Genomic DNA, 14,751 nt, shown 5'->3' with positions numbered 1-14,751 from the left:
CAAACAATAATATGTCCTGTTAATCAAACAAACATTCATGGGGAATTTACCATGCTTCCAGGACTGTGCTAGGCACTGCAAATACAAAGGTGATCAGGTTCCTGCCCTCATGTCACTCACCTCCTAATAAGGGATTCCTTGACAGAGGACCTTACTGAACCTCAGGCAGTGTCCAAAGTGCCTATCTGTACTGGACTTTTATAGCCTTCTCATAAAGAAATGGTTCTGCTGGAGGATCACTGAGTTATAAAGTACAGTGTACAAGTTTGTAGGTTGGAAGCTCAGCACTGTCAAGTATTAGGGGGAAATCTCAGGGATACTTCTAAACCTCTCAGAGCCTCAGTTTCCTGACAAGAATACTACCTCACTGGATTGTCAGGAGAAGCAAAACTGTGTAAAGTATGAGGCAGACCAAGCACCCATTGGGTGCGTAGTAAATGTTCCTTTCTCCCCCACATAGAGGGCTTGAGCCTGCCGCAGTCCCCTCTTTTGAGTGTCCTAGGAGAAGAGTGAGCCTCCTGCTGCCATAGCCCCTGCAGACAGGAAGAGGGAGTCCTTCCCCCTATTTCTAGGGCAGCATTTATTAGAGAGTGGGCCGTGAGGAGAAAGCGGCAAGGAGGAAGTATCTCCGGGGCTCAGGGTAAAATATTTCTGGGACTCAGGTTTCCCACAGAAGCAGATTACACAGGGGCCTAATATCTCAATCCACTCTTACTATTGCCCTGCTACATCATGAGTTGTGCGGGGTTTTGGGAGCTAGCCTGGGAACCCAATCCTAGCTTTAATATTCATATGTATATATATGCACATATATATACATATATATTATAATATACATACTATATAATTCTAAATTAGTTTTATTATATAGCAAATAATATATGTTCAAAGTAAAGGAAAAACACAACATATAATAATATATAGTTCTAAGTTAATTTTTATCAAATAAGCAAATAATATATGTTCGAGGTAAAGGGAAAAGCATTTAGTACAGATGAGTATAAACCAAAAAACGGAAGTCCTCTCTCCCATCCCATCTCAGTCTCCACCCCCAGAGTGAAACCCTGTCCACAGCTTCTTGTGTGTCCCGGCAGACTTTTTTTTTAAGCATATTCAAATGTGTATGTGAACTGTTTGAACAAGTTCGATATCATATTATAAATTGCAAATTAAAGGCAATATATTTCTAAATGAAATTTTGGTCAACTCCAATCATAAGCTGAGGTGTGACTATTTTCTGTTTAGTAGGGCAAGAAACTGTAGAAAAAGCCATAGAAAAATGTCTTACCAGCTATCAGAAAACAGTAAAACTTTGAACAAAATGTAGGCATAAAGGGTTATACTTCAGCTATCTGGAAAACTCCATCAGAACCCTCACTCCTCGGTAAATGAAGTTTGGCTATATAACAACATCAGCTATAACTCTAGGATCAAAGGAATACTTGGCTCCACGTCCAGAGCTAAGAACATGCTCCAAATGCTTTGGGGGTGGGGAGGGCTAGAAGAGGAGTTCTGAGCACAATGTCCATCATGGCATCCTGCTCAGCGTGCAGAGACTGCAGGTGAGGGTCAGGACGATGCCCCGGGCAGTCTGGGAATGCCGTCATCCTCTGGCTGGCTGCTGCAGCAGAAGTGGCAGGGCTGCCTTAGCTGCAGTCTCTGCTTAGAGGAAAGGCCACAGAGAGGGCCCCTGATTCTGTACCCAGCCAGCCTTAATAAGCTGCTTTGACTCCGGGGTCCCTAGGGGCTACACAGCAATTTGGTCAGTGGAGAAAGGGGGGAGATGAGATCTCACACAGATACGGCTTCTTCCTCCAAGAGCTGGGTGAGGGGCTAACCGCTACATGGGGAGAAGTTTTTTCAGCCAAGGTATATTATCATTTCCCTTTGTAAGAAAGAGCTACACAAATGTCATAGTAACAAGTTAGAATGGTAGCCAGAGGCCACTATGATCTGTGTCCAGCCTTCCTAACCCCAACCCCTGGGAGGTCACCAATTTGAAGCATCAAAGACAGAAAGAAGTGGGCTGAGCCCTCCTGCCTTCCTCTCCTGCTGTCACTGCCTTTTGCTCTTCTTCCCTGCAGGTAGCCTTCTGTCCCTTGGAGGCGTTCTGCTAGTTAGAGCAGAGAGGAGAAGCGATGCCTGCCCCTCCTCCCCTCGTCTCCCTGGGGAGCGTGGGCAGGCCTGATTTAAGAGGGAAAAGTGGGGCCCTGGCTGCCTGAGCACAGCATGACTGTCTTCTGTTATCCTGTCTCTTATCTGCATCCTCTTTGGACAAACCAACAGAGGACACCAAGGACAAGCATATGCCCCCCCATAAGCTTTCATCAAAAAGAAATTTGCACTTAATTGGTCACAGCATTGGCTCCAAGGCTGAGTTGGCCCAAAGGACATTTCTCCTCTGAGGGAGCAATTCTTTTCTTTTCTTTTAGCATGACCCACCCTACTTCTTTACAATCTTTGATGAAAGGGAGAAAGAAAACATGGTTGCTTTATTACCCTCAAAGGAAAATCAAGCCTCAGATAATGGCTTTAAGTGTTTTATAACTTCCAGAAGAAAGAAATGGGCTCTATAGGAAAAATAGTTAACCAAATCTCACCTGAAAAAAAGGATCATTATCCTTAGCAATGACAATATAACACAAGAGACAATACGAAATTAAGTCTGACAGGAAGCCAAGGATTCATTTTGGTAAAAATGCTAAATATGTTCTCCGAAAAATTCAAACACCAATGCAGTAGATGCTATTAACAAAAGCAAGGTGTTTTGTGAAATTTGTAAACAAATTGGATCCGTCCAGCTCCCCAGGATCCCTATTACCAAGTATGGAACAGAGATGAAGATTTAAAAGACTCCTCACTCAACATCATATCAAAGGAAATAAACTCTGCCTGAGCCAAGAAGCTCCTAGAAGGTGTATGTGGACATGAATCAGAATAAAGAACCATTCCAAAAATATACACAGAAAAATGTCCCTGCAGAGGAAAATCATACACTTCAAACTCGCCCTCAGTTGGATCTATTGAGTGAAATCAGACAAAACACCCTGTGTTAAGATTAAAGGCAAAAACATTTGTTGCAATTGAAATCCACGACTGAACCATTAAAAAAGAAATCCATAGGATGAATGCAAATTTCTGCTGTGATGCAGAGACCACTCTGATCTCACATTTTCCACCCCAGCATCTTGGACAGAGGCCTGAGAGAGAATCGCTTCTTTCAGAGACTACAAATAGAGTCATCTTGGGTTGCAGTGGCCTCTTTTCTTTCACAATAAAATGATTTTTCCAAGAAGCTATGGCCTTAGCAATCAGCATAGTACAGGTGCCAGAAGGAGAAGCATAGGCCTGGGTTCTAGCCCAAGTTCTGCCACTAATCTTTGATATGTCTCCAAACTTGCCTAGACTGTGATCTCCTCCATAAAAGGAAAAGAGCTTTATGAAACTTGTTTCAAAAAGTGCCAATAGGAGATCATGGGTAACAGACTCCGTTGTATTAGTCTTTTTACCATATCATATGGAAGAGAAATAGATAAAAAGGATCAAGCTTCACAGAAAGGTGGAGATGCCAAATGGTGTTGCCCTTTGAAACTGACGGAGCATAGCTCTGGAGCACGAAGACCTGAGTTTGAATGGGAGCTCTACTGGCATTGGCTGTTTGAGCTTGGCTTTGTTACATTGCCTTTCCAAGACTGGCTTTCCTCATCTGCAAAATGGAGATAATAACTACTTGATGAGATTTCAGCGAGGATTTGAATGAAATGAAATCTTGTCCATGGCAGTGCTTGGCACACAGACTGCTCTCAGAGAAAGTTCCTTTCTTCCTTCCTGACGTGTTAAAATGCTCCCTGACCTTGAGGGGCACGAGAAGGGCAATCTGCTCCTTCCTGTTTTTATCATCATAATGGAACAGCACCACTGCATTTCTAGACACATCTGGCCCCTACTGCCAGGTTATGTTTCCCACACTTCCTGCCTCTCCTGGAATGAGGAGCTTAAGCGGGTTGAGTCCCCTGGGAAGAGTGGATGACAGCAGGATTCCCAAACAGCTGAGTGAGCACATCTATAACAGGAAGAATAAGTGTTTTATAGACTCACTGAGAAGGGGTGTGGAGGCCTCCCCTCCTGCACCAAATCCCCACGAGTATGATGTGGCAGCTGGCAAATCGAAGGAGCGGCCAAATCCAGCTTGCAATGCTCCAGTCAGAGACAGGGCTCTGGCTCAACACTGGTCCCCTTCTGTTTTGTGTGTCAGGCACTGCATATGATTTCATTTGGAAAATGTATTCCTGACCTTTAAAGTAAGTTTGCAAAACCACTGGCCCAGGTCCTTGAGGGTATTTGTAGAGGTGTAGGAAGCAGGAGTGGTGCAGGGACTTTCCTCCAGAAACTCCACATCACCCACGGACATCCTGGGTTCTCCTCAGCCAGTTTCCTGGAGGCTATCCCACCCTAAGGGCAGCCTGAGATGCTCTGAGGATAACACAAAGGCAGATGTTCCATGGATCTGGCCCTGCCTCAAGGCCTATGACTCACCAGAATGACTGAGCCTCCCTGGCAGATAATGCAGTTCTCAGAGGATTCCATGAAGCCAAGCCCAAAACCCAGAAGCCTAGACACTTCCCGGACTTTCCCTGGTACTTCACTAGAAATGGAAACCCTATCGGCCCACATTGGCCTCAAATATGGAGCTAGCCCTTAATGGGAGAGGTGGGACGGGTGTGGGATGTGGAAGAAAGACGCTCTCAGGCAGGTGGGCCAGGGCCATGGCAACGCACTAGCTGAGGCAGCTGTAGGAAAGTCTTGGATGATAATCCACACATTGTGACAGCACTGTTTATTTCCTGGCCCTGCGCAGACTTAGTTCTCCTTTCTACAATGACAATGAAGTAACCAGCAATAGAAATCTTAACTGGACCACCAGAGCCTTAAACTGAGAAGGCAGAGTAGAGGGTGTTCGAGGATGAATTACGGGGCAGTAGCCCACGGCAGGCTCGAGGTTAGGCAGATCTAGGTTCAAATCCCTACCCTGCCATTTACCAGCCTTGCACAAATATTTCAGCCTCTTCAGGCTGTTTCTTTATTCATAAAATGAGAATAAGCTGGTTGTGACAATGAATTGAGACAGTCTATATCTATACAAAAAGGCTTAGCATGATGTCTGGTGTAATGTATCTACTTAAAAAATGATTATGAATATTTTTTTTGTAATTTGTCCAGTTCTAACTTAGGCCTGCCACATAGGGGTTTCCACTTTTCGTTTCTGAGTGTGAGTTTCCTCATCTCACTTTAAGATTTCACTAGGCTCCCATTTTGACACCTCACCTAGACCTTTTAAGACCTGAGCTCTTGCCTTGAATCCTAGCCCAGGCCTCTGAGAACAACCCTAACATCAGCTGCCCACAAAGATTTTCAAATTTTAGCCGCATCGATTCCTTGTTATGGTGTTTTACCCACAAACCATAACACTACCGTACTCTGCCTTGGACACCTCCATCATCACACACCGATTGCCTGAACTGGGGCCGGATATCATGGTATCTGTTGCTCACCAGAGCTCAGCTTCTTCATCAGCCCCAGAAGCTCATCACTTACCTGAGAGCAGTGCCTCTCCATTAGGCGGATCTAGACACAGATCTGGTTCTCCTTCCTGTTAGCCAGCCATGCCCCAAAGATTGCAGATACATGATATGGTAAACTCACAGAGGGATGCGCTAGTGTTTGGAGCTAGTCACAATAAGCAGTTTCTAGCCACCTCTTTGTCACAGTGATCCCTAAGGCTCCTATCAGTTCTAAAATTCTATGGTGGATGATTCCATTGCCTAGGTTACAAAAGCACTGGCGGACAAACCATACCTGCTTCCTGTCTGTCCTCTGCCTTCAAGCTTTGGTGAACAAGCCTGAGGTCGTTGAATGAAATGCTATAGGTGAACCAAAAGTAAGGTGAAGTGATGTAGTGGTGCCAGAAGCAGTTGGGTTGCCATAGAGAAAAAAGGCTCTCAGTGAAAGTGGAGATACACAGAGGATGTGGTCCCACCCATAATTCATTCATATCCCCATTCATTCAACGAGCCACCCAGCCAGCTAACCATCAAATATACATCAAGGATTTGCCAGGCTACTTGTGAAAGGGATGCAAAGATGAATAAAACAAGATGTCTGCCCCAGGAAGCTCACACGCTGTCCAGATATGGACAATCACAGTGCAGTGTGGTAAGCACTGCAATAAGGGGATCTGTGAGTTCATTGGCAGCTCTGAGGAGGAACCTCTCATTCAGACCAGGATGGGAGTGTGTAGGGAGCAGCAGCAGGAAGAGATCCCAGAATAGATGACTTAAGTTGAAGCTTCAAAGATGAATAGGAGCTGGCCAAGTAGAAGGCAAATAGAATAATAGCCTTTGCAATGGCTCACACGTGTGTGACAGCGCGATGTATTCAAGGATCCAGAGGTAGGTGGATATAGCAATGAGGAAGGGGTTTGTTTTTAGTGATGAGCAGCAGGAGACGAGTCTAGAGAGGCAGGCAGGGGTCAGATCAAGAAGGGCTGTGTTTTGAGCTGAGGAGGTTCAACTCTACTCTGGGCTGTGAGGAGATACTGGCTTAAGAATTTCTAAAAAGCAGCTAGGGTGGCAGTGTGACAGGTCACAGGAGTGAAGAGTTGTTGGTTTTTGCCTGGACTGCATTCTTCTCTGAGAGCATTGACCTTCCTTTGAGGGAATCTCCCATTGTGTGTAGTAGTCTTGGTTGGAAGATGTACCCTGGTGTAGTGCAGAAACTCAGTAAATGTTTGTTGCTGTATAAGTTACCCCATTTTAGAGATGGGGCACATGGTGATCTCCATGTGTATCTTGCTCTCTCTTTTGTATTCTCAGTGCTTGGCACACAGTAGATGCTCAATAATATTTGTTGAATGAATGCATGAACAACAAACAAATGGGAGGCATATCCTTACTAAAAGCATCATGTGAATGTATTACTCTCAGTGGCCCTTGATCTCCCCATCCATAGAATGGCTCCTACAACCAAAGTAGACCTCCAGTAGATTTGGGGCATGGTAGATGGAGGATTCTTAGCCCTGCAAGAGGACCACAGCTCTGAGTCAGGCTTATAGTTCTTAGATTTGTATGCTCCACTCCGGGACAGTGATAACATCCCACTATTTAATGCTGAGTTGCATTAATCAGATGCTAGTACAAAGAAAAAGAAGGGAAAATGAGCTGACCTACTTTGTTTATACTGATTGCATTATTGTCAACATTAATCCTTGCAGCGCTGTTGAGAGGAGAGGAGACAAGATAAGCAGGAATATAGTGTCTGATACATGTTAGCTGTATGATTAACTCCCCACCTGGCTAGGGTAAGGGCTCGGTAAATGACAGCTTCGTTACTCATGACGTCCTTATCACAACTCTATGAAGTAGGCATTCTTATTCTTATGTTAGAGCTGAGGAAATGATAGATTTTCTCAAGGCCACATAGCCTGTAAGTAGGAAATTCAGCATCTGAACCCAGCGCTGTCTGACTCCACCACCTGGCTGCTTTTGAAAAGACAAACAGCCCTGGCACATACTGAGTACAGCGGGGTTGGCACAATGAGTGCAGGAGCTGAAGAGTACCATGTGAATCAGGGACATCAAAAGCAGCCATACCCACTCTGGTGTTGGCAAAATGATGGATTCCAGCATGAGACAACCAGGCTCCTTCCTCCAAAGGCCATTTTTCACTGAGATCCATGCTTCTAGCAAGTCTCTTGTATGTTTCGCTCTCGGATCAAATGGAATCTCCTGAAATAAATAATGAGCACAAAAAACGGGAAATGAATTACTATTGATGCTCCCCTGGGAGGGGGAAGCTTTCTTGAAAGAAAATAGTCAGTTTCTAGTTCATTATGTTTCTTTTGCATGCAAAGATTGTAGCCAGGATCCGGGCATGGCCTGAGTGTGAGATCTTCCAATGAGGCTGCTCAAGACTAAGGAACACGGTCTCCCTCTCCATTCAGTTAACAAATGTTTATGAAGCAACAATCACATACCAGGCTTTGAGCAAGAACTGTGTTTAGTTCTGAATTCCTTGTAGATTCCGAGAATTTCAGGGTAGGGTACAATGGAATGTCAATTTCACAAAAAATAAATAGATGTATACTTCTAGCTATGCCTCAAAAACAGATTGGAAAAATTTGAGCTAAAAGATTGGAAGTAGCTACCATTATATTGGAATTATGAGTGCCTTTCTTGTAATTTTCTGCATTTTTCACAATAAACATATATTCCTTTTATAATGTGAAAAAAGTACATAATAAATATTTTTTTAAAGGAGAATCTCAGGGCCAAGAAGGACCATGAAGACCAATTTTCCATGTCCTCTTGAAAACCATGATAGAAAGTCATATGTTGCGAGGGCCCCCAGCCTGGGTAATCTCTACCTGTAAACTGTACCTGGGGAGATTACAACTCATGGCCAAACTTTTGCCCACATTACAAGGACATTTTTCTTGGGCTCTGTGTGTAGCAGGTCCTCAAATGGGGGTGGCTGAATAACTGAACATGACTGATTGACAGAATCTGTGATGCAGCAAGCAGGACATCCACCTTGGCAGAAATCCTGTCAATTTAATTAGGATGGGCACTGATTATCATATGTTGTAATCAGAGCGGCTGGCTTGATTTGGTCTCAAGAATGCTGTTCAGAAGTTGCCTTGCAGGTTCCTGCACTGCCCGCCTGACTACAGGGATGGCAGACGGATTTGTTGCTTTTTGGCTGTCTGCCTAGAGAAGTGTGGTACTCTTGGGAGTTGCAACAAACAACCAAAAATCTTTAGTGAAATATCAGGTGGTACCAAAGATTGTAGTGTACTTTATCGGTTACTGGCTCACTAGGGATTTGTGTTCAACTCAAGCACCCAAACATTTTAGAAGGGAATCCTACAGAAGAATGGATACGGCACAATGCTGTAGTGAAAACATTGGACTTGTCAATAAATCCACATTTTAGCCCTGACTCTGGCACTAACTAGGTGAGTTTAGGCAAACCAGTTACTCTCTCTGCCCTTAATTTCCTCAACTTAAATGAAGAAATTAGGACTAGATGCTGTCAAAAGCCTGTTTAGTCTTCTAAGGCCTGTAGCCTATAATAATATACTTCTACATACAAAGGCAGCCTATCTACCCACAGCAGTGGGCCAAGAAAGCTGCATTATTTATCCATTAGCAAACTGAAGCCTCAGCCTAGCACATGAGAGGTGACGGATTGGGGCTAGAGGTGGTCTGCCATTGGAACAAGACATGTTCTCTGTGCAAAACTAAAAATACGTCTGGAATAGAAATCCAGTCCTGGGCCATGATCACACTGGTATCCTCTTTTAATCAAATGACCTAAATATTCAACATCCCATATCTTCACCGATTATGCAATAACCTTGATAATACTACATCCTTAAAAAGCAACATTTATTTTCATTAGACTGGTCATTCAAAACAACTTCAGTAATCCTGGCACCATCCTTGAGAAGTGAGTTGGAGATTCTAATACCTTTGTTTGACAAAAATAGAGTTTCACTGATTAATTGGAGAGTCATCTTAAAGCAGATTCCGCATCACTCTTGGCCCAGTGGCCTAGGCACCCGCTGGCCCCCAGGAAACAGATTTGCAAGACGATATCTTTGGATGTGTGAGGTTAGGCTCTCACATCTTTGCATTTTATTTTATTAATCTGGACTACATAGGTTCATATTGAATGTGTTATTAACTTCAACCCACGAGCTCTGCTGGTTTCTCTGATGCTTGAATTTCACACCTCAGCTTGGGAAAGCCAAGCACAAAATGTGAAATGAAATTGCATCAAACACAAGTATTTCGAGGAAGACTTTGATCAATAACATCTGTTACTGAAACTCTAACACTTCTAACACTTTTATGAGAGGTGCTCATGAAACTCTGGAGCCCGGAAAATATTTTCCAGGCCTCTGGCCATATAAAACAACTTATTCAGGGTTTTCTGTAAAGTGTTTAACCTCTATCCAAGTCAAAACTCTATCAAAGACTAAGACAGTGAAGGAGGAACTAAAGAGAGAAAAAATTAATGCAACCGTGGGAAAAGAAAGTGAGGAAATACTTTTCTCTAAGGCAGCACATGGTAGCTCACACATTAATATAGGGGGTGGGGTGAGCGGGAAAGCCTAGAGAAACTTACAGCTGTAATTCTGACTTTGAGAAGCACTTTTTCAAAGAGATAGCTACTCTCCCATGTCCATTGAAGCATTCTTCACAATAGCCAAGTTACGGAAACAAACTGTCTTGTGAACAGATGAATGGATATAGATATAGTGTGTGTGTGTGTATATATATATATATATATATATATATATATATATATATAAAATGAAATATTATTCAGCCATGAAAAAGAAGGAAATCCTGCCATTTGTGACAATATAGATGGACCTGGAGGACATTATGCTAAGTGAAATACACCAGACAGAGAAAGACAAATACTGCATAGTATCACTTATATGTAGACTCTAAAAAGAAAAAAATGTGGAACTCATAGAAACGGAGAATAGAAAAGTGTTTGCTAGGAGCTGGGGTGTTGCAGTGGTAGAGGAAATAGGGAGAGGTTGGTAAAAGGGTACAAACTTTCAGCTGTAAGATGAATAAGTTCTGAGGATCTAATGCATAACATGGTGACTATAGTCAGTAACACTGTATTGTATGATTGAAATTTGTTAAAAGAATAGAACTCAAATGTTCTCATCAAAAAAAAAGACAAATATATGAGGTGATGGGTGTTAACCAGATGAGAGAAATCATTTCACAATGTACACATATATCATCACCATGTACACTTTAAATATCTTACAATATTGTCAATTATATGTCAATAAAGCTGAAAAACTATGCAGCTACCAGTCTGCATAGTTGGACACTGGGATCTATGGAATACTGGGATACTATGGATAAATAAGTGATATGTAATGACTATTAGTTGATGGAACGGATGAATAAATGGTAATGACCAGTGTGGGTAAGTACCCTAGTCAGATTTCAGATACCACTAAGTTCCCAAAGGAGGTCTTTCTTCCCTTAAAGAGTAGTGTGAGGCCGAATGGACCTTTGTACCAGAAATCTCCTTTAAACTGGCACATCCTCCTCTCTTTTTCAGAGCTGCCTCTAGAGTGAGCCATCTACCCAGCTGCCTGAACCGGAAACTGTCATCCTTGATTGACTGTTTACATCTTACATCCAATCAAGCACCGAGCTTTGTCCATTCTAACTTTTAAATGTCCCAGGAATGCGTCTGCTTCTCTGTTTTCATTGCCTCCGCCTTAGTTCAGCCACTATCATCTCTCACTGAGACACAACAATGACTTCAGTGGGTCCCTGGTCTTCCTTCCCCCAACTCATTCTCCACACTTTATTGTAGTGATATATTTTTAAAGCACAAATCTGATCATATCACTCCTTGATTAAAATACTCCAATGACTCATTATCCTAGGAGAAAGTCGAGAGCACTCAACAGGGCATACAAGACCCAGCCGTAGCAAAGTATTTGCAATCCCTGAACAAGCTCTTTGGTCTTTTGTATCCTCAGCCATTCCTAGAGCTCTAGCAAGACTGTTCTTCCTGCCTCACCTAGCTAACTACAGCTTATCCTTCCCGTCTCATCTCAGCCCTGGTGATGTGTTCCCCACAGCCTTCCCTGGGCTTCCCTTGTTACAGCCTGTAACTAATGGCCTGTTAATATGTCTACAGAGTTTAGTTCATAGTTTACATCCTTGAAAACAGAGATCCTACTTATTTGTATCCTTAGCATTTGTACAGTGGCTGTCACAAGGTAAGCACTCGGTATATATTTGTTGAATGAGTGACTATATGAAGGGAGGGTGGTGTTTGGCACAAGCATATCTCAGTTTAACATGTCCCTTTGGAAAGTAGTCTCCTTGCAGCCTCACCCACCTCCTCTGCCTCTTTAGAATTTTTCCACCTAACAACCACACCCTATCTGCCTCCGCTTCCTGGCTTTATTCTGACCTTCTCATCCAGTCTAACTTGCTGAGATTCTTCCACTTAATCTCTAACTTCAGTTTACATCCCTGCTCCTCTGCTCAGCCGTGCCCCTCATACACCTGCCTCCCTCCCCAAGCTTGGGATGCAACTACACTCCTGATTATTCACAGGAGACACCCACCCACCGAAAGCAGCCGAGTAACACCTAGACCTCTAACCAACAGCTCCAGAGTCGCTTCTGGCAATGGCGGCTTGATCTAGGAATACAAACTCAGAAAAACTCTGATCATACTTTGATGTTGCCTTAACTGCCATGCTATAGCTCCATCTGTGGAAAAGGAATTAACTAACTAGAAGTGCCATGTTTGGGGAAATCGGGTGACATATTCCATCATTCAGATATTCAAGCAACCACGGGTTCTAAGGAATATGGACAACCTCACAGCAAGCAAGTCTACTTTCTGCTAACTTTATACTATGTCAAGATATTCATAAATATGTATAGTTATAGATATATAAAATGAATCCATTCATTCATTTGATATTTACTTGGTGTCTCCTATGTACTAGCCATTGTGCTCAATGCTTGGGATAGAAACGGATAAATGTTGCTCTTCCTCTGAAGAGTTTTCAACCTTGTGGGGGAGACAAATGTCTGGACACATCACTACAGAATGATGTACTAAGTGCAAGTGTAGAGTCATGCACAAGGTAAACCGAGGATATGCAAATAATACAATCTGGGCGTTGGAAGGGATCTTGGGGCCTTCAGTCCAACCCTTGCCTCATGCATGACTGCCCAGAACATGCCTACCCGGCCCAGACTCAAAGACTTCTCGCAAAGTGAGAAGGGGCTTGTGTCCTCCCCAGGCAGTCCATTACATTTGTGAACACTTCAATCAAGCAATTCATTTTTAAATTCTCAACACAATATTGATATTCGTCAACAATCCTCAGGGCTGCTGAGCTGTCCTAGGACCGCCTGTCCCTTGTTATGTTCTTCAAAGGCTGCTTGAAGGTGAGATGCTCTTCCAGAAAGATCAAGATTTTTACCCAGTTCTGATGCTCTGCAAGCCTTGCAGATATGGACCTTCTTCCTCAGTGGAATGTTCCATCTTGGTTACAAGGAAAGGGTGTGGATCTATCTTGTTAGATCCAGAAAACGAACCAAACAACTAAATTGCAGCACAAGAGGGAAGAGGTCACATGGTGGGATCTTTCTTCTCAAGGAGGAATTTCTAGCTAAGATCCCGTTATCTAGGATCTAGGTGTCTCAGTCAGTTTGGGATGCCGTAACAAAGTACATAGACTGGGTGGCTTATCAACAACAGCATTTATTTCTCACGGTGCTCGAGGCTGGAAGTCCGAGATTTGCACAGTCAGGTTCTGGCCAGGACTCTTTCAGCTATGGACTGCTGACTTTTCACTGCATCCTCACATGGCAGAAGGACAGCTGGAACACTTTCTAGGGGTCCCTTTTATAAGGGTGCTGATCTCATTCATGAGGGTTGCACCCTCATGACCTAATTACCTGCCAAGGGCCCCAGCTCCTAATACCCTTACATTGGAGTTAGGGCTTCAACATGTGAATTCTGAGGGGACACAAACATTCAGTCCATTGCACTAAGTCTAGCCTGGTATCAGCTATTAGAAAAATCCAATCATCAGTGACTTTGTGGACCACAGTAGAGCAGAGGGCAGTCTCCTCTTGGGCTGCCTCAATAATTTGGCTCTGATGAATTTCAATTTGTAAACTTGGAAAGTTCTTTTCCCTCCAGCTCCAAATAAACCAAACACATCAGAGTGTACATCTGGGCTTTTGATATTCAAGTGATAAAATTCAGCAGCACTTAGAATACAATACTCTTACTCTTGGTCGAAAGAAAAGAGTAGACTACCCTAAGTATCCACTGTGAAAGAAAATACTTCTCTACATTGAATAAAAAGACAGGAAATGCTAGGGGCGTAAAGCCTTCCTTTGTCTGAAATGGCTGATGTTTCGAGAGTTGACATGATTCTTCTGGGCTTCTTCTTTGTTTCCAAGTATTCTTATCAACTTTGTAGAACTGGAAAGTTTGAGTAAGTTAAAAACCATTATTTCAAATTGGCTTATCCAACTGGGCAGAGTACTTGTGAAGCTACCGTGGAATGTATTGATGTTAATATTTTAAGTACTCCAATAAATAATTTATGCTACTACTCTCTATGGAGCTGTGGCAACAAGCATATTTTTAGGATACCTAATGAAGTTATAAAATTACGAAGTCCTTTGCAGAACACTCAGTGACTCAGGCTTTTCATCTCTAAAGTCAGTCCGTTGAGACCAAGCTCAGAAGTCCCTTCCACCATGAAACTTTCCCAGGCAGAGTTATTTCCTTCTCCCTTCGTGCTTCTCAGAACTTTTGATACTCCTTTAAGACAACGATTTTCCATTGGGTGATAATACTTTCTTTGCAAGATGATTGTCATTTGCATTCGAAGGCCATCTCCTCAGGACAAAGTCAAATCTTATCCACCCTTCTACTCCCACTGTTAGCACAGTGTCCGGTCAGACTTGGGGTCAGACAATGCTTAGTGGATGAATGAGACGGACATACCTACAGCTGAGAAACTCGGGTGAGTCTGCACCTGCGAATTCTTCACATAATTCAGGGTTAAATCAGCAATCGTAACAAAAGATTTGTCATCATATTCTGCCATCCAGGCAGTATAATGCCCAAGTACACACTGATGAGGAAAGAAAAAGGA

The 14,751-nt window shown here is 43.1% G+C and overlaps 1 protein-coding gene across 15 annotated transcripts in view; it reads right to left on the bottom strand.

Moving 5' to 3' along the window:
• AMOTL1 (angiomotin like 1) overlaps nt 1-14,751 on the bottom strand; it is a 155,577-nt gene that overhangs the window by 126,714 nt on the left and 14,112 nt on the right. For 7 of the 15 annotated variants that reach the window (XM_023644674.2, XM_023644676.2, XM_023644679.2 and 4 more), the window contains one exon: nt 7,650-7,784. In XM_023644674.2, coding sequence (XP_023500442.1) covers nt 7,650-7,734 — 85 coding nt within the window. In that variant the 5' untranslated portion in view covers nt 7,735-7,784. Of the gene's footprint in view, nt 1-4,536; nt 4,813-5,595; nt 6,162-7,649; nt 7,785-14,751 lie in introns of those variants that run through there. The other 8 variants (XM_023644675.2, XM_023644680.2, XM_023644686.2 and 5 more) reach the window with 6 other exon arrangements.

This window comes from Equus caballus, chromosome 7 (assembly GCF_041296265.1).
Source record: "Equus caballus isolate H_3958 breed thoroughbred chromosome 7, TB-T2T, whole genome shotgun sequence".
NCBI classification, from domain to species: Eukaryota; Metazoa; Chordata; class Mammalia; order Perissodactyla; family Equidae; genus Equus; species Equus caballus.
Note: the sequence above shows the minus strand (reverse complement) of the source record. Positions and strands in the feature narration are given on the sequence as shown.